This window comes from Nyctereutes procyonoides, unplaced genomic scaffold, assembly GCF_905146905.1.
Source record: "Nyctereutes procyonoides isolate TBG_1078 unplaced genomic scaffold, NYPRO_anot_genome, whole genome shotgun sequence".
In the NCBI taxonomy this organism is placed as follows: Eukaryota; Metazoa; Chordata; class Mammalia; order Carnivora; family Canidae; genus Nyctereutes; species Nyctereutes procyonoides.
Genome location: NW_026575034.1, coordinates 15751259 through 15776835, shown reverse-complemented (window position 1 = coordinate 15776835; position 25577 = coordinate 15751259). Strand labels below are relative to the sequence as shown.

The 25577-nt window shown below is 35.7% G+C and overlaps 1 protein-coding gene across 2 annotated transcripts in view; it reads left to right on the top strand.

The window, feature by feature from the left end:
• The window catches only part of USP47 (ubiquitin specific peptidase 47), a 113784-nt gene that overhangs the window by 52920 nt on the left and 35287 nt on the right, over nucleotides 1-25577 (top strand). For both annotated transcript variants that reach the window (XM_055317661.1, XM_055317662.1), the window contains 3 exons: nucleotides 472-617; nucleotides 1051-1130; nucleotides 9306-9455. In XM_055317661.1, coding sequence (XP_055173636.1) covers nucleotides 472-617; nucleotides 1051-1130; nucleotides 9306-9455 — 376 coding nt within the window. The remainder of the gene's footprint in view (nucleotides 1-471; nucleotides 618-1050; nucleotides 1131-9305; nucleotides 9456-25577) is intronic.

Below are 25577 nucleotides of genomic sequence, written 5' to 3'. Positions count from 1 at the left end.
TTAATTCATTTTTTAATCCCCTTCCATCTTTTTTTCCTCCTTGCAGTTTATTCCTTGAAAATAAATATATTGAAAACTGGTATCATTTATCCTGTAGTTTTCCACAGTTTGGATTTTGATAGTTGAATGCAATAGTGTCATTTAATATTGTTCTGTTCTCTGTATTTTTATGAATTAATAATTAGAAAAAGAGACTTGATCAGATTCAGGTTCTATGATTACTTTTAGATGAGCTTTGCCTTTCATTCGTGTTGCCTTCTTATGCTTTTTCTTGTTAAAGTCTAAATTTCTTCTGTATTTATGAATTAGGGAAAGGCTGCTATTTCATTAGATAATAATAGCTTCAGTTAATAGCCAAATTCTGAATACCCCCAGAGTAAAGGTCTTACATTATTATCACGTTAATATTAATGATAGCTTTAAAGAATAAAAATGTTTTATAAATAATATTCAAATATTTTATTTCAATAGGTGGGAATTTGAAGAATCTGAAGAAGATCCTGTGACAAGTATCCCATACCAACTTCAAAGGCTTTTTGTTTTGTTACAAACCAGCAAAAAGAGAGCTATTGAAACCACAGATGTTACAAGGAGCTTTGGATGGGATAGTAGTGAGGGTACTAATTTCTCTTGTAATGATAAGTGTTTCTAATATTCAAAGGAATTCTGGGAGACAATATTATGAACAATATATATAAATAACTTAGTTAACTTTACTATAAACCTCATTGCCTTTTGTTGGAATTTAAAAATAACTTATTTTTAAAATTTAAGAACTAGGGGTAAAGTTTTGATCAATTAAAATTTTCTTGTAAAGAAAGTTTAGTTAAACTCTTAATTTTATGTACGTAAACTAAAATTTTTAGTTTGTTGTCCTAGATTTTTCTTAATACTTTCTTAATTCTCAGTGAAAAGTAACAAAAATAGCAAATATTATAGCATTGTGAAGCATATGTTACTTTCCCATGTTTTTGACAATTTGCTTTTAAAGAAACTGTTTAATTACACTAAATTTATTGCTGTTTTTAATTAAATTTTATCTTAAAATAGCTTGGCAGCAGCATGATGTACAAGAACTGTGCAGAGTCATGTTTGATGCTTTGGAACAGAAATGGAAACAAACAGAACAGGTAATTCATCTCAGGTTGAAGGGAATGTTTTCTAATAAATTATTCATAAGTGACTTTTGTTCTATTGTAACGTTTTTAAAACTTTGGCATTAGTCCAGTTATTAAAGTATCAAATGGGGAATTGAAAGTACTAGGTTCTCACTTAGCCATTAACGGAGTCCTACAGATCCTCATTAAACCACCCTAGACCTCATTTCCTCATCTTTAAAATAAGGAAGTTGGTTTCTATGATCTAGGTGGTGTCTTTTTAACTGAAAACTGTATAATTCACATATAAATATATACATACATGTGTATGTTTGGTTTTGGGGGGATTTTTGAACAATATTTTCAGATATTTACCAAGTAAATTATACGTATTGTTATCTATAGCAGGTTAAGTATAGTTGAATATTACCTTCATTTTGACCAAGGAGATACTCTTTTGACTTCTAAGATTCCTGCTAATCTGACTCTTTTGCCAGTAGAAAAAGAACAGGTTAGAAATGGGGAGAGCATTAGATACACCATTGTGGGATGAAGAGAAGGTTGAACTGGGTGGGATTCAGAACTCAGGAAAGAGGAGGGTTTGTTTATACTGGCTCTAATTATGGGAGTTGGGGTGTCATAGGGATAAAAAGGGAGGAAGAATCTGTAAGATACTGGTTATAATTATGATGATGGCTGGGGCCAGAGTTTTCGAACTGTAGGTTGTGATCCATTTGTGGGTTATAAAATGAATTTAATGAATCTACATCAGCACTTAAAAAATGGAGTAGTATAGAAAAGTATAAGAGTATCACAAAAGTAAGGGTACTATTGTGCAAATTTTGTTAAGTTAGACGTACTAGGTTGTGATACAACATTATTTTCTTACTGTGGGTTATCAAAACTCTTTGAAAAACACTGATTTGAACCACTTAGAAATGCCCTCCCTGATGCAGAAGATACAATCAGATATGACTGAGGCAGATGAAGAAAGCTTCATTAAATAAATGACGTTAGTATAGATGATGATGATGATGGGTTATAAGCCCTAGACATTTGAAGAGATGTACATTTATGAAAGAGGTAAATTGTAATATGCCTTCCTTTCCTTCCTTTCCTTTCCTTCCTTTCCTTTCTCTTACTTAAGAGATATTAAATAAAAATTAAGTTTACTTAGTGATCTAGTTTCTTTACCTAGTCCTATTGTATTTTAGTAAATTTATGTATATAGTAGGGGCTATTTCTTCTTCATAGGTCTGAAGTTACTCTTGTCCTTATATCCCTTTTTGGGACAAGAATTTTGAGGCAAGACTTTTACTTGGAGGGTCCTTACTAATGGAGTTACCTGCCTTTTTTGGGACAGAAAGCCCAGTTGGCTACGTTTGGGGACTTAGAGATTCATTCACGCTTTTTTTTTTTTTTCCACTATTCACATTTAAGAAAAATTAAATTTGCCAACATATGGTTTAATATTCAGTGCTCATCACTTCATGTACCCTCCTTAATGCTTGTCACCCAGTTACCCTATCCCCCTACTGACCTTCCCTTCTGCAACCCTTTGTTTCCCAGAATCAGGAGTCTCTCGCAGTTTGTTTTCCTTTCTGATTTTTACCCACTCAGTTTCCTCACCTTCCCTTATGGTCTCTTTTACTATTTCTTATATTCCACATATGAGTGAAACCATATAATTGTCTTTCTCCACTTGACTTTTTTCACTCAGCATAATACCCTCTAGTTCCATCCACATGAATGCAATCACATCTTCTTTATCCATTTATCTGTCAAAGGACATCTCAGCTTCTTCCACAGTTTGGCTGTGGTGAACATTGCTGTTGTGAACATTGGGGTGCAGGTGTCCATAGTTTCACTACATCTGTATCTTTGGGGTAGATAGCCATTACTGGGTCATAGAGTAGTTCTATTTTTAACTTCTTGAGGAACCTCCACACTTTTCCAGAGTGGGCTTCACCAGCTTGCGTTCCCACCAATAATGCAAGAGGATTTCCCTTTCTCCGCATCCTCACCAACATTTGTTGTTTCCTGTCGTTAATTTAGGCACTCTCACTGGTGTAAAGTGGTATCTCATTGTGATTTTGATTTGTAGTTCCCTGATGGCAAGTGATGTGGGGCTTTTTTCCATGTTTTTGTTGGCCATGTGTAGGCCTTCTTTGGAGAAGTGTCTGTTTGTGTCTTATGACCATTTCTTGATTGGATTCTTTGTTTTTTGAGTGTTGAGTTTGATAAGTTCTCTACAGTTTTTGGATACTAGCCCTTTATCTGATATGTCATTTGCAGATATCTTCTCCCATTCTTTTGGTTGTCTTTTGGTTTCATTGACCATTTCCTTTGCCGTGCAGAAGTTTTTTATGTTGATGAAGTCACAGTAGTTCATTTTTGCTTTTTTTTTCGCTTGCCTGTAGAGTTGTGTCTTGCAAGAAGTTGCTATGGCTGAGGTCAAAAAGGTTGCTGCCTGTGTTCTCCTCTAGGATTTTGGTGGATTCCTGTCTCGTATTTACATCTTTCATCCGTTTTGAGTTTATCTTTGTGTATGGTATAAGAGAATGGTCCAGTTTCATCCTTCTGCATGTGATTGTCCAATTTTCCCAGCACCATTTATTGAAGAGACTGGATATTCTTTCCTGCTTTGTCCATAGAGTTGACCATAGAGTTGAGGGTTCTTTCTGGGTTCTTTATTCTGTTCCATTGACCTATGTATCTGTTCATTGACCTATGTGACCTATGTGACAATATGAATTTGACCATAGAGTAGTTGAGGGTTCTTTCTGTGTTCTCTCTTCTGTTCCATTGACCTATGTATCTGTTCATTGACCTATGTAACAATATGCTGGTTCTATATATATATTTTTTTAAATTTTTTATTTATTTATGATAGTCACACAGAGAGAGAGAGAGAGGCAGAGACACAGGCAGAGGGAGAAGTAGGCTCCATGCACCGGGAGCCCGACGTGGGATTCGATCCCGGGTTTCCAAGATCGCGCCCTGGGCCAAAGGCGGGCGCTAAACCGCAGCGCCACCCAGGGATCCCTGCTGGTTCTATATTGTCTTGATCACAGTTTTGTAATTCAGCTTGAATTCAGGCATTGTGATACCCCCAGCTTTGGTTTTCTTTTTCAACATTCCTCTGGCTATTTGGGGTCTTTTCTGGTTCTATACAGATCTTAGGATTATTTGTTTCAACTGTGTGAAGAAAGTCCTTGGTATTTTGATAGGGATTGCACTGAATGTGTAAATTGCTCTGGGTAGCATTGACATTTTCAAAATATTTATTCTTCCAATGTTTTCCCATCTCTTTGTGTCTTCCTCAATTTCTTTCCCAAGTGTTCTGTAGTTTTTAGAGTACAGATACTTTACCTCTTTGGTTAGGTTTATTCCTAGGTATCTTATGGTTTTTAGTGCAATTGTGAATGGGATTGACTCCTTAATTTCTCTTTCTTCAGTCCCATTGTTAGTGTATAGAAATGCAACTGACTTCTGTGCATGGATTTTGTATTCTGCCACATTGCTGAATTGCTATATGAGTTCTAGCAATTTTGGGGTGGAGTCTTTTGGGTTTTCCATAAACAGTATCATGTCATCTGTGAAGAGTTAGAATTTGACTTCTTTGCTAATTTGAATGCCCTTTATTTATTTTTGTTGTCTGATTGCTGAGGCTAGGACTTTTAGTACTATGTTGAACAGCAGTCGTGAGAATGGGCATCCTTATCATGTTCCTGACCTTAAAGGAAAGGCTCTCAGTTTTTCCCCATTGAGAATGGTACTTGCTGTGGGCTTTTCGTAGATGGCTTTTGTAATATTGAGATATGTTCCCTCTATCCCTACACTTTGAAGAGTTTTAAGAAAGGATGCTGTATTTTGTGAAATGCTTTTTCTGCATTAGTTGAGAGGATCATATGGTTCTTGTCTTTTCTTTTATTAATGTGACCTGTCACTTTGATTTATGAATGTTGAACCACCCTTGCATCCCAGAAAGAAATCCCACTTGGTCATGGTGAATAATCGTTTTAATATACTGTTGGATCCTGTTAGCTAGTATCTTGGTGAGTATTTTCACATCTATGAATTCTTCATAGAACCAGCTCCAAGGGCAGCCCTGGTGGCTCAGTGGTTTAGCGCCGCCACCTTCAGCTCAGGGCGTGATCCTGGAGACCTGGGATCGAGTCCCACATCAGGCAGGACTTCTCCCTCAGTCCGTGTCTCTGCCTGCCTGTCTCTCTCTCTCTCTCTCTCTCTCTCTCTCTCATGAATAAATAGATAAATAAAATCTTAAAAAAAAAAAAAGAGCCAGCTCCTAGTTTCATTGATCTGTTCTACTGTTCTTCTGGTCTCTGTCTTGTTGAGTTCTTCTCTAATCCTTATTATTTTTCTTCCCCTGCTTGGTTTAAGCTTTATTTGCTGTTCTTTTTCCAGCTCCTTTAGGCCTAAGGTTAGCTTTTGTATTTGAGATTTTTCTTTTCTTCTTCTTCTTTTTTTTTTTTTTTTGAGAAAGGCTTATTTTGAAATGTGTTTCCCTCTTAGAACAGCCTTTGCCGTATCCCAAAGATTTTGAACAGATGTGCTTTTATTTTCATTCATTTGCATGAATGTTTTATTTTTTTTTTAAATTTTTATTTATTTATGATAGTCACACACACACACACACACACACACACACACACAGAGAGAGAGAGAGAGAGAGAGAGGCAGAGACATAGGCAGAGGGAGAAGCAGGCTCCATGCACCGGGAGCCCGACGTGGGATTCGATCCGGGGTCTCCAGGATCACGCCCTGGGCCAAAGGCAGGCGCCAAACCGCTGCGCCACCCAGGGATCCCTGCATGAATGTTTTAAATTCTAATTTAATTCTAATTCTAACTTCTTGGTTGACCCATTCATTTTTTAGTAGGATGCTCTTTAACCTCTAAGTGTTTGAGTTCCTTCCAGATTTCTCGGTGTGATTTAGTTTTAGGTTCAAAGCATTGTGGTCTGAAAATATGCAGGGAATAATGCAAGTTTTTTGGTATTGGTTGATACCTGATTTGTTACCCAGTATGTGGTCTATTCTGGAGAAAGTTCCATGTGCAGTTGAGAAGAATGTGTATTCTGTTGCATTGGGATGGAATGTTCTGTATGTATCCATGAAGTCTATCTGGTCCAGTGTACCATTCAAAGCCTTGTTGGTCTTCTGCTTAGAATATCTGTCCTTTGCTGAAAGTGAAGTGTTGAGGTTGCCTATTAATGTATTATTATCCTTGTGTTTCTTTACTTTGGTTATTAATTGGTATAATTGGCTGTTCACACGTGAGGGGCATAAATATTCGTAATTATTAAGTCTTCTTGTTGGATAGACACTTTATGTATGATACAGTGTCCCTCTTCCTCTCTTTCTACAGTCTTTGGTTTAAAATCTAATTATCTGATATGAGTATTACTACCCCACCTTTCTTTTGAGGTCTATTTGCATGGTAAATAGTTCTCCACGCCCTCATTTTCAGTCTGAAGGTGTCTTAGGTCTAAAATAAATCTCTTGTAAAGACGGCATATAGATGGGTCTTGCTTTTTTATCCAGTCTAATACCTTGTGTCTTTTGACTAGAGCATATAGCCTATTCATGTTCAGAGTAATTGAAAGATAGGAATTTAGTGTCATTGTATTAGCTGTACACTCCCTGTTTCTGCAGATTGTCTCTGTTTCTTTGGGCTCCTTCTTCAATTATAGGATCCCCCTTAATATTTCTTGCAGGGCTAGTTTAGTGGTCACATATTCTTTCACTTTGTTTATCCTGGAATCTCGGTATCTCTCCTTCCATTCTGAATGACAGCCTTGCTTGGTAAAGTATTCTTGGCTGTGTATTTTTCTCATTTAGTACCGTGCATATATCATGCCAGCCATTTCTGGCCTGCCACATCTCTGTGGATAGGTCGCTGTTAATCTAGTACTTCTCCCTCTATATGTTAGGATTCTCTTGTCTCAAGCTGCTTTCAGGATTTCCTCTTTATTTCTGAAAGTTGCAATTTTCACTATTATATGTCAGGATGTTGATTGGTTTTTGTTGATTTGGGGAGGGGGTCCTCTCTACCTCTTGGGTATGAATGCCTGTTTCCTTCTCCAGATTAGTTAAATTCTCAGTTATGAGTTGCTCAAATATACCTTCTGGTCCTCTGTATGCCCTCTGGAATGCCAATAATACGGATGTTATTTTTCAGGCTATCACATTTCTTAGAGCCTCTCCTGTGGGCTCTTGTTTTTCTCTTTTCCTCAGCTTCTTCCTATCAACTCAGTTTCTTTGTCACTTATTCTCTTTCCTGCCTCATATACCCTAGCTGCTAGAGCATCCAGTTTAGACTACATCTCAGAGTTTTTAAAATTTCAGCCTGATTAGATCTCATTTCTGCACTTAGAGATTCTCTAGTCTTTCGTGCTTTTTTTCAAGTACAACTAGTAACTTTGTAGTTGTAATCCTGAACTATTTCTCTGACATGTAAATCCATATCCATTAGATCTGTGACAGAGAGTATTACCTGTTGTTCTTTCTTTTGTGGTGAATTCCTTCTTCTAGTCATTTTGTCCAGTGCAGAATGGCTGTATGAGTGAGCAAAGTAAAAAATATCAACCATGACCCAAGCAAAATACACTCTAGACAATTCTGAAGAGGTCAGGGACCAGAAAATAAAAAAAAAAAAGACCAAGAAAAAGAAAAAAGAAAGAGAAACAATAAGAACAAAAAAGGAGGGGGTGAAATGGGGAGAGAGAGAGACTATAATCTCACTCAGTGGACCAAAACAGCAATCCACTTGGTTCTGAGTGTATCTTAGTCTGTATGTTAGAAGGCACTTAATTACAAAATTTTATATATATATAAATATAAATTTTATATAAATATACATATTATATTTAAATATATATTGTATAAATATGTATATTTACAAATATATAAATTATATATGATTTATATATTATACACAAACACACACACACAAAAGTTCTGTAGGGAAACAAGAACAACAAAAGGGTGGGGGGGGGGTTGGGAAGAGAATATAATCTCACTGAGTTACCAAAATGGTGACCCATTTGGTTCTGAGTGTATTTTGGTCTGATGTTAGAATGTACTCAATTCCAAAATTATTAAAAAACAAAACAAAACTTACATATATACAGAAATAAAATTGTATACAGTGAAAGGAAGCTGAGGTTCTGCCCCACTTCATCTCTGAGCACCTTTCAAGCAGGGAAGTCTCTCACAGGAGCAGATTTCTAAAGGTCCCCGTTTTAGCTCTAGGACTGTATCACTTCACTGCAGCTGGCTTACAAAGGCACCTTTTCCCCACTGTTTGTCTTCAGTATAGCACCTCCATTTCTCTTCTCTGCACTCCTACCTTGAAAAAAGTGGTCACTTTTCTATTTGTAGGGCTCCAGCCATTCTTTCTTTACATCTCAGGTGGAATGCATAGGTGTTCAGGATTGTTTGGATGTAGCTAAATTTGGGGGACCACATGAAACGAGGACCCCTCCTCTTCTGCCATCTTGCCTCCTCTCTCTGGGAGATCCATTCTTTTAAATGAGGATATTTTGATGGAGATGGAGTTTTAAGATTTTTTTAAAATTTCTGTGTGTATATATATATATATATATATATATATATATATATATATATATATATATATATATTTTAATTTGCAGTGTAATGTTTCCCCTTAAAAATTGTTTTATGTATATTACTGAAAGTTAAAAAGTTTCATTTGCATCTTGAGCTAGAAGATAGAACTTTAGAAAATCAGAATATAGTATTGTATGAGAGTGGTGGTATGCGTATGTAAAGCTGTAAAACTAGCTGGTTATTTGGTTATGTAATTGTCAACATGCCTAAAGTGGTAATGTATTTTCATCCTAATGAAAAGATAACATGAAGCTTAATAGTATAATAAATTGGTAACTGACTTCAATAAAATGTGGAGTTTTTAGTGATAAGAGAATTAATCTTGTTAATTTTTATACATTGATTCTTAAATTAATCTAATTTTATTGATTTTTAGTTGATTTGTTAAGCTTTCATTTTTTTTTAAACAGAATTCTAGATAAATCAAGGCCTTCTAAAACTTCAACAGTAAAGAATGAATATCCTTTGAAATTTATTTTTAAAGCAGGAATTATTGTGTCTTTTGTATTTTACAAATTATTTTTAAGGAGCACTTTTTAATCTTCTTATTTTTAGGCCGATCTTATAAATGAACTGTATCAAGGAAAGCTGAAGGACTACGTGAGATGTCTGGAATGTGGTTATGAGGGCTGGAGAATCGACACATATCTTGATATTCCATTGGTCATCCGGCCGTATGGGTCCAGTCAAGCATTTGCTAGTGTGGTGTGTACCTTTCAGCTGACTGCTTGTGTATCCATACACAGAATACATAATAGCACAGTGGTATAATCTGTTGTAAGGTAAGTATCATCCTAGATACACCTTCTTGGGTTGTTAGTAATTCCTGCACTTAAACTAGCAAGATCTAGAAGATTTTTAACCCTTCAGTGAGTCCTAATAGTGCATGTATAAAAGGGAAAGTGAATGCAAATGTACTGCCTCATGGTTTAGTATTTTCTCCTTTCTGATAGATGACTAGGTTATTTCACTTTATTCTTTTTTTAAATCTCTAAATAGTCTGTTTTATTTTATTTTTTTTTTTTTGATTTTTATTTACTTATGATAGTCACAGAGAGAGAGAGAGAGAGGCAGAGACACAGGCAGAGGGAGAAGCAGGCTCCATGCACCGGGAGCCCGATGTGGGATTCGATCCCGGGTCTCCAGGATCGCGCCCTGGGCCAAAGGCAGGCGCCAAACCACTGCGCCACCCAGGGATCCAATAGTCTGTTTTAGAAATGCTATTTTGTGACCATTTTTTTGTATTGGAAAGTACTTTTTGTTTTGCGTGCATTGTTAAGATTTTATTTAAGAGAGAGAGAGCATGACTGGGGGGGAGGGGTCAGGAGGAAGGAGAGGCAGAGGAATAGGGAGAAGCAGACTCCCTGCTGATCAGGGAGCCCGATGTGGGTCTTGATCTCAGGGCACAGATAGATCATGACTTGAGCCAAAAAGACAGATGCTTAACCATCTGAGCCACCCAAGTGCCCCTGTTCCATATATTTTTAAAACTGGAAAAAAATAACCTCTGGTTTTTATGATAATCAGAGGCCACATTTTTAAAAAGAACATCCTTGTTCTATAATTTAATTTAAAAACCATACATTGTAGGAACACAAGAACTTGAAGAATCTGACATGTTAGTTAATTGATTAATTAAAAATTAGCTTCATTATGTATATACTGAGAATCCAAGTGGGAGATTATGTAAGATTTTCTTGTTCTTCATATTATCCATTTTTAATTGCTTCTTGATAATTTGTTATTGCATTTTATTGTGTTTACTGATACAAAGGAGAGCCATGGAAAGAGTTGATTTTTAAAATTGGAATATTCAGAAACATTTATTGTGACTCTGTTAGCCAGGGGAAACTTTCAGAGCTATATTGTTTTGGGCCTTATTTATGTTATTACCAAGCTTACGGTGGCTTGTAACTAAAATCAGTGTTTTTAAAGTTACTCCATACTTTATCCTCTAAAATAGTGCTTCAAATATGGTTTGGTCCTCTGGCCTCTAAGACAGTTGGTTCCCTTTGCTTTTTTTCTCCTACTTTCATTTGGCTATCAATAATAAATTATGGAATCACTTGGTTGGAATCCAAGAAGACTTTTTCTAGATCATATAACACCAAGTCTTCTTTCCTGTACTATGTTTCAGTTTCCTTTATAGATTTGAAAAATTTTGTTAATAGTACCTTTTATAAACTGCCATCCTAGATGTATGAGCTTGGCCTTGGTTTGAGTGGCTCATTTTGTTTTTCATTTTTTTTAACCAATCTTTCTTTCTTTCTTTCTTTCTTTCTTTCTTTCTTTCTTTCTTTCTTTCTTTCTTTCTTTCTTTCTTTCTTTCGTTTAAAGTAGGAGTGGTATAATGAAAAATTATCAACATTTGTCTTTAACTTATTTTCTAACTCATTTTTAAATATTGGTACTTCATTAGCAGAATAAACTAGAGAAATATTTGGTAGTCCCAGGTGATAAAGACAATGTTTTCTGCTTTGGTTATGAAAGTATTTTTTAATGAGAGATTTTTCACACATATGTGCAGTTTAGTGTTTTTACAGATTGTATGTTGAGGAAGCTAGTGATATTTGTTGTGTTATTATGGAATATCGTATTTGAACAGTCAGCAAGTCCAGTTGCTTAGCTAAATCTTTGTGTCCTCATTTTCTCACCTGCTGAATTCCCACCACTGTCAAGTATGTTATAGACATAGCAGCAGTGGGGCACTTTGGAGGATAGTTTTGGAGAAGTGAAAAAAAAGACACATTTCCAAATGGAGTTCTCCAAAGGTGGTGTCTTCCATTGATATATGGATGGTGGTGGTAGTAGTGGTGGTGGTCATTGAGTGAGAATTGAAGTTAGAGCTATGAAGCAGTATGTGAGCAAGTTTATATAACAGACATGCGCTAATAGGGCTTGCAGAAGGGAACTTAAAACTTGCTAGACTTTGCTGGAATCTCTTTAGGGAAATTACAGCAGGTAAACTACCCAAGATAGGGGTTCTAAGGAGGATACTACCTTCAGAGAACTTTAGTTAGAGGTAAGTGAATTCCCATCATTTTCTGAATTCAAACCTGTAACCTACACTTCTAAATCCACAGAAGTCATCACACAGCATCTAATAATAGTTTTATATCACTGCTTGCCATTGTGTATTTTGTTAATTCAATGTGTTTTAAAAAGAATTAGGTATAAATGTGGATTATAAAAAAATCTAGTTAAATATCACTCAGACTATATATAATACTTAGCTTAATTTGAACTCTTTTAAAATTTATTTTCCTATTTTTTTTTTATTTTCCTATTTTTATTGATGATTCTGGTATTTTTGTCTTATTGGATATATGTATACACATAAACACATGTACATACATACGCAACATTGATAATTCTGTGTTCTGTTTACTGTACATTCTTTCAGTGAGCCACAATATAATAGATATATATAGTGAGGTTAACAACCTGATGCTTAATTTCAGGCAGTTAAGTGTGAGTGAGGTTCTATTAAAAATTGAAGTGTTTTTATTAACCGTCATCTGAAACATCCAATTTCTAGAGTTGTTTTATCCTCTGTGTTCAAATAAGTTAACTTGAGTAATATTTGAGATTAATATATAAATGGAATTAGCACTTAATTTATCATTATGATATTTATAATAAATGTTTATGGTCCTCTTTCAGCTTGATTGATAGCAGACTGCTTTTTTAATGATTGCAAGGAATTGCCTACAGTTTTTATTTTTTTTTTTTATTTTATTTTTTTTTTTATTTATGACAGTCACAGAGAGAGAGAGAGAGGCAGAGACACAGGCAGAGGGAGAAGCAGGCTCCATGCACCGGGAGCCTGACGTGGGATTCGATCCCGGGTTTCCAGGATCGCGCCCTGGGCCAAAGACCGGCGCTAAACCACTGCGCCACTCAGGGATCCCCTGCCTACAGTTTTTAAAAAAGCTTTTCATAATTTCTTTGTTGAACTATTTTTTAGTCATTATAGCTAAGATATTTATTAAGTTTCTGTCCTTTTTACTTGGACACGTAGGGAATCCATGATTAGGGGCTCTTTTGCCACTCTTAATCTCTCAGACGGAGTTCTTTTTCACACTCCTCTCCCACAAGATTTAATAGAAGTTTAGGAGAATGCTTCCTTGATTAAATTTGGGAAACAATGCAACTGTAATCCTCTTTGAGATGTTTACTGTGCATATTTTATTTTAAATGCCCTGAGGATCCCTGTAATAGAGAAATTTGCTTAACTGTGCTTAACCTAAGGTTTTCTTTCTCTGTGGGATATTTGTGACTATTTTAAGGGACACTAGAATTCTGAGGAACATATTTTGGGAAGCTCTGGACTAGAATAAGGTGACTTAAGGATTATCTGTACTTTATTACATTACTGTTTATGTCCTTGGGATGTTGAGGGCGAGTGAGAATCCTAAAATATGTGTTATAATTTACTGTTTTGCGTATCTCCTTAATCCTGAAAAATTAATATCAGCTGAAAAATTCCTTGTATTAACTTTTTAAAGAAATTTGTTTCTAATGGTTTGTGAGAGAAAACCGGAACCTTTTATTTTCATTGATTAGAGCTGTCTAAACTAATCTCTCTGAATTTCATTATCAAAGAAACCTCGAATCTGCTTATTGCCAAGCGCATTGAAAACATACTTTTTATAATGAGATAGTCCTAAACACATACTAGTAATACATAAAAATTGGAACTATAATTTTTATTGGTTGACTATGAAAGCATATTTCACAAATTAAAAACAATAGAACCTCTTATGTTTGACATTAACTAGGGAGGAGCTTTTCTATTTAACAGTAAATTTTAGATACTGTCTTTTCATGAGTATCTTTTACCATATATTTATTGAGTTGCCTACTCTATGCAGTGGGTACTATTATAGGCCATTTTCTTTTAATATATTGTAAATTCTATTATTAGATAAGTACACATCAATATCTTTATTATCACAAAATGTGTTCAGAAGTCTGAGATTGGGTTCAGCTATATAGTTCCATATAGTGTCTTTGGAAAGATCAGATTATGTGAAAGACTTCTGTGCCCTAAGTAAGCATAGTTTAATGATCATTTTAAAGTTTGAGTGAAAAACTGTTAAATTCATAAGTATTTATGAAATCATAAGCATTTCAAATGTTTGGTGTGCACAAGTTTATATCATACGTTCTACCTGGAATTAACAGATGATTTGGACGTTCTTAAATGTCTGGCTAAACCACATAACTCATTTGGATGGTGAATTGGTCCATATTTGTCCAAATATGTAAGCATCACATAAAGAAAAATCTCTTCCACAGACTCTACCCTCATTTTTCCAGGAATTTGTGTGGTTGGACATAGTGGGAACCAGTTTAAAAAGTGGGGACTTCTGCTTTCAGGAAGATGGAGTAGATGTACATTGCCCTATTCCTCCTGCTAAAACAACTGAAAGTCTTGAACAGTATATATAAAATAAAACATAAGAAGACTCTGAAAGGTGGAGAAAAGGCATAAAGACTAGGGACCTCAGGACTCAAGGAATGACATGGGGTGAGTTCCCTGGGTTTTCTTTTTGCCTAATATAGCCCAAACTTGGAGCTCCAGCAGCCTGGAAACAGCAACAGGCATAGACTGAAAAGTCTGCTGTCTCCAGCCAGAAGACTAGGAAAGAGACAGCCTAGCAAGGCAGAAAACTTTTAGACAGTGCCCAATCTGCTCTAGCCAAACACCACAGAAAGACTGTTTCCCCCATCTCACCCCATGCCAGCTGAGGCTGAGTAGGGAGCCCAGACTTCTCTTCTCATGAAGATGTTACTAGGCTTTCTAGCCCCTTGCCTGGGTGGTTACAGAGAAGGCGGAGTAGATAGCCAGGGATTTCGTCCCTCTTGGGCAGTAACAAATCTCCCCAAAACTACTCTCCTGTTCCTCTGGTTCACTGTCATTAGAGACACATGGGGAGCCTAGCTTTCACTCCTACCTCATAGCGAGGAGATGCTTCTATCTGTCACCATTGATGTCAGAAGAAGCCTAGTGTAAAGAGTCAGGATTTTGCTATCTTTGAACTGTAAGGAGACTAGCCCCTTCCCACTACGGTGTCAGTGGAGGCTGTAAGGGGCTATAAGGGGCTGTACGGAGACCGTCCTACCCCTCATAGCCAAGATTATATCAGCAGAGGCCTACTGAGCAGCCAGGACCCCAACCCTTGCCCTGCAGCAATGAAGGGCCCCTCCCTTCAGGTGTCATTGGAGGCCAAGTGGGAAACCTGGACTTTTCCTACTGGCAGTAATGAATCAGGAACCTTTTCTCTCACTGGAGCAGTGTCAAAGGAAGCCAGTAAACCAGAAGATTTAAATTTGGGTCTAAACTCATAATATCCAAAGTGTTCAGGTTTCAATAGAAAAAAAAAAACTGTACTAAGAACTAGGAAAATCTTATTTCGAATGAAAGAAGAGACAATCAGTAGATACAAACACTAATATGATAGATGTTAGAATTATATGGCAAATATTTTAAAGTAGTCATCATAGAAATACTTAAATAGGAGATCCCAAACCCATGTGAAACAAATGAGAAAATAGAAAAAAATACAGATAAAAAGGAAATGAAGGGAAGAAATACCGATAAAAAAGAAGAAATACAGATAAAAAGGAAAATAAAAGGAAAATGAAATGAAAAAGGAATTTAGAACTGAAAAATGCAATACCAAAGTGGAAAACTTGACCAATAGACCCAATAGCAGAATGGAGGTGACAGCAGAAAGAATCCATGAACTTGGAAGATAGAATTTAGAAATTGCCCAGTCTAACCAGCAGAGAAAAAACAGATTGGAGAGAAAATTTAAAAGGTCAACAGGATTTTGGGGACTATAATAAAAGATCTAAGATTTGTGTCATTGGAGTCCTGGAAGGAGAGGAAAAAGAAAGCAGTGCTGGAAAATACTTGAAGAAATAATGGCTAGAAATTCCCAAATCTGGCAAAAGGCATAAAGCTGTAACATCCAAGAAGCTAACAAACCCTAAATAGGATAAGCCAGAATCACTCTGCATTAAGTAAGTCCAGCTATAGTCAAACTTCTGAAAACTGAAGACAAAAAAAATAAGAGAAGCAACTGAGAAATACGCCTTTTCTTACAGGCTGAAAAGTACTCTGATTTCTCATAAGCAAATGTTTCATCAAAAACAGTGGAGACCAGAAGAAAGTGGCACATTTTTTAGGTGTTGAAAGAAAAGCACTGTCAACGATAGTCTTATACTCATTGAAAATATTCTTCAGGAATAAAGGGGAAATCAAACCCATCCTGGATAACGGAACACTAAAGGAATTTGCCACTAATAGACCCACCTTAAAAAATGGCTAAAGAAAATTCTCTAAACAGAAAGGAAAAAATAAAAGGAAATCATCTAGGAATGTTAGAAATGAAGAAAGAACATGGTAAGCTGAAAATCTGGGTAGATACAATAGGCTTTCCTTCTTGTAAGTTTCCTACATTATTATTATTATTTTTTAAAGATTGTATTTATTTATTTGACAGAGAGCACAAGCAGGGGAAGCAGAGGGAGAGCAGGCTCCCCACTGAGCAAGGACCCCAGTGCTGTACTTGATCCCAGGACCCTGAGATCATGACTTGAGCTGAAGGCAGAGGCTTATTAACCAACTGAGCCACCCAGGTGCCCCCTACATTATGTTTGATGGTTAAGCCAGACTATAACATTGTTTGATATGGTTCTAAATGTATGCAGAAGAAATATTTAAGACAATTATAAATGGGAGAGGATAAAAAGACTTAATTAAAGGGAAGTAAGGTTTCTGTACTTCATTTGAACTGGTAAAAGGATGAAAGTTATGTGTATATAATATACCTAGAGCAACCACTGAAACACTCCAAAAAACTAGATAAATCAAATTAGAATTTAAAATATATGTACAAGTAATCCACAGGAGAGCAGGAGAAAGAACACACACAAAAAAATAGCAGGCTTGGTTACATGTAAACGGTCTAATTATACCAAATAAAAGATAGAGATTTGCACATCAGATTTAAGAACATGACCCAATTGTGTGTATACTTGCTATAAAAACTCCCTTCAAATATATTGGCATTAGACAGGCTGAAATGTAAAAGGATAGAAAAATGTTATATCAAGTAAACATTAATCGAGGGAAATGACTATATTAATATCAGTTAACATAGATGTTAGAACAAAGAAAATTACTAGAAATAGGGCCATTAATGATAATAATGATAAAAGGGGCATAATGATAAATGGGTTATTAGTTCATCAAGAGGACAGCAATCCTAAATGTGTATTTACGAAATAACAGAGTTGAAAAATATATAGGAAAAACTGTCCAAAATGAAGAGAAATTGGCAGATCTATAATTATAGTTGGAGACTTTACTGTCCCTCTGTCAATAATTAATAGAATCTCTAGGCAGAAAATTAGCAAATAAAGAATTCAGTGCCATCAACAACTAGAACTAATAGACATTTATAAAACATTCCACTCAACAACAGCAGAATATACACTCTTTTTAATGGACTATATATATCAAGAAAGACCATATACCTTGGACCATAAAACAAATCTCAACAGATTTAAATGAATTAAAATCATTGTATGTTTTTCAACAACGGTAGAATCAAGTTGGAAGTCAGTAACAATAACATAACTGAAAAACCACCAAGCACTTGCAAAACACACAATATACTTAAATAATCCATGAGTCAAAGAGGAGACCTCAAGGAAAATTGATAAAAACAACAAAACACTTTGAAATGAATGAAAATATATAAAAAAATTTTTGAGACACAGCTGAAACATTTCTGAGAGGGGAACTTAAAGTACCAAATGCTCACCTTTACTAAGATGCTTACATTGGTAAGAAAGAGGAGAAGTTTTGAATCCATAATCTAAGCTTTCAGCTAACCTGGAAAAACAAGAGCAAAAGAAACCTAAAGTAAGGAGGAAGGACAGAATCAATGAAACTGATATTAGGAAAATGAGAGAAAATTAGTGAAACACAGAGCTAATTCTTTGGAAAGATCAATGCAGAAGACCAACAGGAAAAAAAGACAAAAATTTACAGTATTAGAAATGAAATGAGTACTACTATGGATCATACACATATCAAAAGGATAATAAGAGACTGCAAAAACAAACTGCTCTGTACACATAAATTTGATAAATAAATCAATACTTCGAAAAGCACAAACTATAATTCATCCAGTATGAATTAGGTAATTTGAATAACCCCTATAACTGTTAAGCTATTAAATTCATAATTAAAAATTTCTCAAAAATGAAGTCTCCCACACTGGGATGATTTCACTAGAGCCTTGTTTCAAACATTTTAGAACAGTGAGCACCAATTCTACACAATCTTTTTTTTTCAAAGAATAGAAAAGGAGGGAAGCCTTCCCAATTTAATTTATTAAGTTAGCTTATCCTGATACTAAACCAGACAAAAAAGTTAAAGCAAAACTGACCAAGCCAGTATCTTTAATTCATATAGGATGAGAAAATCCTTATGATATCAGTAGACAGAATTAAACAGTATGTGAAAGAATTATATACCATGATCAAGTAGGGTTCATTTCAGGTATTCAAAACTGGTCAATATTTAAAAATCAATTCGAGTAATCTACCATATTAATAGGCAAAAGAAGAAAATTCACACCATCACATCGTTGGACTCAGGAAAAACACTGGACGTAATTCAGTATCTACTCATGATAAAAAAAAAATCAGAAAACTGAAAATAGAGGGTAATTTTCTCAACTTAATAAAGAACATGGTCCAAAAGCCTAGCTAACATAATATTTCATGGTGGAAGACTAAATGCTTTCCCCCTAGATTGTTAAGTTTGTTTTCTAAGCAAGGATTTCTGTCTGCTTTCACCACTCTTAATCAATATAGTACTGGAAGTCCTAGTCAGTACAATAAAGGAAGAAGGAGAAATAAAGAACATTCCAATTAAAGGAAGAAATGAATTTGCCCCCCCCTCCTTTTTAGGTGACACTTTTTTTAATGTAGAAAATCCCAAGGCACCTACAAAAAAAATATGTAGAATAAGTCAGTTTAGGGATCCCTGGGTGGCACAGCGGTTTGGCGCCCGCCTTTGGCCCAGGGCACGATCCTGGAGACCCGGGATCGAATCCCACGTCGGGCTCCCGGTGCATGGAGCCTGCTTCTCCCTCTGCCTGTGTCTCTGCCTCTCTCTCTCTCACTGGTGCCTATCATAAATAAATAAAACAAAAAAATTTAGAATAAGTCAGTTTAGCAAGCTAGCAGGATATGAGATAAACATACAAAAATTAGTTACATTTCAAAATACTAGCAAGGGTAGCCTGGGTGGCTGAGCAGTTTAGCGCCGCCTTCAGCCCAGGGCGTGATCCTGGAGACCCGGGATCGAGTGCCACATCGGGCTCCCTGCATGGAGCCTGCTTCTCCTCTGCCTGTGTCTCTGTCTCTCTCTCTCTCTTTCTCTCTGTCTCTCATGAATAAATAAAATCTTTTTAAAAAATTAAAAAAATAACTAGCAAACAACATGTGGAAAATGGCATTCAAAATACAATACCCATGGGGCAGTCCAGGTGGCTCAGTGGTTTAGCGCCACCTTCATCCTAGGGTGTGATCCTGGAGATCCAGGATCAAGTCCCACGTCAGGCTCCTTGCATGGAGCCTGTTTCTCCCTCTGCCTGTGTCTCTGCCCCCCCCCACGTGTGTGTCTCTCATAAATAAATAAAATCTTAAGAAAAAAATACAATACCATTTACAAACATGGGGGGAACGCTTTAGGAGTAAATCTAACAAAATATGTATAGGACTTAATGTACAAGAAACAACTAATTCTGAAAAGAATATTTCAATAAATGGAAAGACAGTGTGTTCATTGATTAGAAGATTCAACATAGTAAAAATGTTGGTTTTCCTCAGTATTACAGTTTTAATACACCCTTCTCCTCAAAATATGGCAAGATTTTTTGATGATATAAACAAGCTCATTCTAAAATTTATGAAGAAGGCAAGGGAATAAAAATACCTAGATGTAGGTTGCCTGAGTAACTTAGTTTTAGTGTCTGCCTTTGGCTCAGGTCATGACCCCAGGGTTGTGGGATAGAATCCCATATCCGGCTCCCTGTTCTGCAGGGAGTCTGCTTCTCACTCTGCACCCCCACACACACACTAGTTCTCTCAATCTCTCTCTCTCTCTCTCAAATAACTCTTTAAAAACAAATAGCTAGACTTGTGAAGACAGTTTTGGGAAAAGAATAAAGTGGGAAGAAACAGTCTACCTGATACAACTTACAAATTACAGAGCTACAGTAACCAAGACTGGGTGGTGTTGGTGGAGAGGTAGACACATAGATAAATAGGACAGAACAAAGCTGAGAAATAGATTTGCACAAATCTGCCCCAATGGATTTTTGAGAAAGGCCCAAAAGTGATTCAGTGGAGAAGGATAGCCTTTTCAACAAATAGTGATGGAATAATTGGGCAACCATATGCACAAAAGTGAACCTCTACTTAAACCTTACACCTCTACACAAAAAATTTGCTCAAAATGGATATTTTAAATGTAAAGTTACAACCTTTTTTTTTTTTTAAAAGATTTTATTTATTCATTGATGAAAGACAAAGAGGCAGAGACACAGGCAGAGGGAGGAGAAGTAGGCTCCATGCATGGAGCCCGATGGTGGAACTCAATCCCGGGAATCCAGGATCATGCCCTGAGCCCAAGGCAGACAAGTGCCGCTTTTGGCCCAGGGCCTGATGCTGGAGACCCAGGATCGAGTCCCTCATTGGGCTCCCTGCATGGAGCCTGCTTCTCTCTCTGCCTGTGTCTCTGCCTCTCTCTCTCTGTGTGTGTGTCTCATGAATAATTAAATAAAATCTTTAAAAAAAAATAGGAAAAATCTTCCAGATCTAGGGTTAAGCAGTGAGATTTTAGATTTGATACCAAAAGTACAGTCTGCAAAGGGAGAAGTTGCAAGTTGCATCTCATCTTAAAACATTTACTCTCTGAAAGCCCAGGGAAAGAGGATAAAAAGAGGAGCTACAGACTTCGAGAACATATGTGCAAACCATATATCTGACAAGAGATGATATCTAGAATATATAAAGAAGCCTCAAAACACAATAGTTAAAACCCACAATCCATTTGGACAATTGGCAAAAGACAGTATTTCATCAAAGAGGATATACAGGTGTCAAGAAAATACAGGAAAAGGTATTCACTATCACTAAGGGAATTGCAAATTCAAGCCACAATGAAGGTGATACTCTACCTACAGAATGGCTAAAATAAATAGTGACAGCACAGAAAGCTGGTAACAATGTGAAGAAAATAGATCACTCAAATATTTTATGGGAATGTGAAATGTTACAGGGAATTTTTTGTAAAACTAATATACACTTACTGTAAACCCCAGCAATTGTCCTTTTAGTTGCTTTATCTAAGAGTAATGAAAATTCGGGATCCCTGGGTGGCGCAGCGGTTTGGCGCCCGCCTTTGGCCCAGGGCATGATCCTGGAGACCTGGGATCGAATCCCATGTCAGGCTCCCGGTGCATGGAGCCTGCTTCTCCCTCTGCCTGTGTCTCTGCCTCTCTCTCTCTCTCTCTGTGACTATCATAAATAAATAAAAATTAAAAAAAATTAAAAAAAAAAAAAGAGTAATGAAAATTCATGTTCACGTGAAAACCTATAAACCAGTGTCCATAGCATCTTTATTTTAGAAATTTAGATAAAGATGGAATCTTTAAAGATGGAAAACTGGAATCAGCCTAGATGCCCTTCAGTGAGTGAATGGTTTAATAAACTTTGGTACATACAAACCATAGATACTACCCAGCAACAAAAAAGAACAAACTATTGATACACACTAAACTGGAATGAATCTCTAGAGAATTATGCTGAGTGAAAAAAAGCCAATCCCAAAAGGTTATATATGATATGATTCTATTTTTTTTAATTTTTTTTATTTTTTATTTATTTATGATAGTCACACATCAAATATTGTTTGATAGGGCCAGGGGAAGGACAGAGACTGGGAAATGGGATCCTTGTATAGAAACTGTGGAGTCTCTTGACTATGGTAGTGAATACTGAACCTATACAGGGGATAAATTGTATAGAACTTAATACACATGTATAGACAAAGGAGTACATTAAAACTGGGAAAACCTGAATAAGATAATGTATATTATATCAATGTCAATACCTTGATTGTAATATACTATAGTTTTGCAAAATGTTACCATTGAAGGAAATGGGTGTACAAGGGACTGTATGTTATTTCCTATCATTGTGAATTTATAATCATCTCAAAAATTGCGATTAGAAAAAGTGAATGGCTTAGGAAAAAGTTCTTTTCCTAATTAAAACAAAACAAAAAGTATATATCCTGGGAAAGATAGTTGAACATATCTGTAAGGAAGACCTGTTACTTTATATAAATAGCACATGATTGCTATGTACATTAAAATCAATTAGGAAGTAGTTACCAGTGGCAGTTCTGATTTATCTTTTTTCTTTGTTCGATTTTAAAATAAAGTATCTTATTTTAGCACCCATCTCCTCATTCAAAATAGACCCCGAATGATGAGAGAAGAATTTTATATACAGGTTAAGAATTAAAAAAAAAAAAAAAGAGAATTCATAGTGCCATTCCTTGGGTACGCGTTATAATTGCATTGTGTCTAGATTTTCTGCATTAACTATGAAATTGTAATAACTCATGTTAGAATTTTCTGTGTTCTCTTCTGAACTCTGAAAATTATAATCTAAAAATGTGCAAATTAGATTTTAAATAATAGTGAGGAGTAAGCTCTAGAAAATAAATCTATTATCTTTACTCTGGAATGATGAAAAACAACCATAGTCAACCCAAAGCTAGTTTAGAAGCACGATACATGAGTTATTTAACATATTTAAGAGGATAGCTGTTGGTAACCAGAGCAAAATTTTTTGTGTATATTAATCATGGTACAGTATTTGTAGTATTTTGTTCCATTTTTATGATCCATAGTTTATTTTCTTTAATATGTAAAATATAGTTTGGCATGATGTTTCATAATTCTCCTACATCACATTAAGGTGAAGATAAATACATACAGCCACGTTAGCCCATCATTTATTTAATTTATTTGTTCAGTGGAAGATGAATTGAAGCTAATTTTTATAACTGTCTAATCTTATTTATAATTAACCTGGAGCCATCTTGTTAAAAAGTGAATTAGGAAGCCACAGAAAGTTATTATTATATAATTTTAACTGGCTTCTGGATTTGGAGGATAATGGTGCCTGCCTGAATCTGTATATCTCTACACATTCTACATTCTACCCCCAAAACCATAGACTAAAAGGAATACAGATAAAACCCAGGTAACCCATAAATTCTGCATTACTAGGAGACTAAATACCCTAAACTTCAAATCACCTGTAAATAGCAAAATAATCACCACGTTCCAACAGTGGAAAGCCTTTGAAACCATGAAATAGAGAAGAGATCGAAGGACGTAACAGAACAAAGACAAAACTCACCTTCAAAATGAGAAGGTACAATAGTACATGCCAAAAGAGTGAGTGCCAAATGGGACTCGGGTAGTTTATAGCACCAGCTACAGGGAAGGAGTTCTAGAGTGAGAAGAGGAATTTTGCCTTTTGGAGAGAAGTGTAGAGAAGCATGATGCATCTAGATGAGTCATAGTGGTGAAGAGAAAACAAGGACAAAGAGAAAAAAATTAAGTTTCCTGCAGAATGAAAGAAGACTTGAAGCTCTCCACTCCCATTACCCATTTAAGAACCTGTGCTTCACTAAGTTGATAAAAGTTTGAGGTACTCTCAAAGAATGCTGTCCACAAAATGTTGAGGTGGGTGGGGGAATCAAATTTACACAGCACGGTTGTTAAAAGAAAACAAAGTACGTATTAAAGCATTTCAGCTGATGAAAATCTACCCTGCTTAAAAAAAGAAAAAAGCTCTCAGGAAAATAACCACACATAAGAATACTGTAACACAGTACTCTAGACTAAATGAAATATTCTCAAAATAAAACTTGTTATCCAAAAATTTAAGGGGAGAAATTAAAAAAAAAAAAGGAAATACATTATGAATTGATCAAGCTCAGGAAAGAAATTGAAGAAAAAGACAAAACTATGAAATGAAGAATAAACTATAAAATGTTCAAGAGACTAGAACAGAATGGAAATCTAGAAGGATATAGAATGAAAATGAAAGGAAAGTAAAAAGGACCTCAGAGAAAATGACTGAAAGGGAAGACTGACAAAGGATGTCCAAGGAGTCTGAAGTATAAAACCATAACAGTAGAACAAAACTTAAGAACTTCTAAGTCAAGTAAAGTTTCTGGGAATAAGGGAAATTTCAGTCTGCCTTTTGAAGGACCTACCATGTACTTGGAAAAACTAATGTAGAATACTCAACTCAGACATATTTTGGTAAACTGTTCAACTTTAAGGTAAACTGGGCTGGCATCATACTTTTGAAGAGCAGCATGCAAATCATGGCAGCAGGATAGTAATTTCCAGAAACTCAAGAAGTACGGGCCAAGGATTTGACACCTAGCCAAGTTTTTCTTTAATTATGATGGCAATGATTAATTCCATTCTTGAGCATGACTTACTGAATATTGTATCCATGAGCCCTTCTTGAGTTTATTAGGGGATAAGCTCTAGCCACTGAAGAGATAGATCCCTGGGGAAACTTCAGCAAAAGGACTATGAGCACTTAATATATTAAATTATAGAAACAAAGACTAAATGAACAAAGATCGGGACATAAGTAGAAGAATAGTATATGTTAGAGTAGAAGGAATATCATTCAAAAAAGTGGAAGGGGGAAAGTAAGTGAAAGAATGAGATCATAGACTGCTGAAGGAGTAGGAGACAAAGGATAGCATTTAGTAAACCAGACACTAAAACCTTAAGTAAGAAAAAGAGATTAAGGGCATTAACAAAAGTATAAATTCACGAGAACAAAATTCTAACCTTTCTAAATACCAAAGGAAAATATAAAAGGTGTAGCAAAATTGTATACCACATGGAGATAACACAGTAAATATTACTCAATACACACAGTAATTATAATAAACTGATTTTGATAAAACAAAACCATGTCATAGCAAATATGTGCTTAAGTTTCCTACTAAAAAAAAGATTTTCAAGATGGTACATAAAACATATTAAAAATTGATTTAAGCAAGTATCCATTAGTGGATGCTAAATCTAGGGTGGAAAGTTTAAGACACAGAATTTTTGCGTGGTCTCCAAATAGCTCCTTTCAGATTGCATATTAGCTGCAAGGATAAAAGAGTATGTAGTGGAGAAGCTGGATAACACTTTGACCAGGTGGTTGAAGTTCATATCACCATAGGGAGGGTGGAGATATTATGGCCTGTGACGGTGATACCTCAGGTCACATCATAACTTAAATGGTAGTCTAGCAAGGAATACATAAAACTTGAACCTAATTATGAGGAACATCAGAGAAACCTAAATTGCAGACATTTTATAAATAACTGGGCTCCTACAAAAACCATTTATGCCCTGAAAGGAAGAAAGGCTTTGAAACTGTTCCAGACAAAATGAATCTGAAGAGACGGCCAAATGTAATCTGTGATCCTGGATTCAGTTCTGTATTGGATGGGGAGAAATGCATTATTAGGATTGGGACAATTGACAGAATTGCAATATGGCAAAAGTACTTTTTATCAGTGGTAAATTTTCCTGAGTTTGATAACTCTAGTATTTATGTAAGAATAGCCTTCCTCCTAAAAAATCACATAGAACTATTAAGAGGGAAAGCATGATATGTAAACCTACT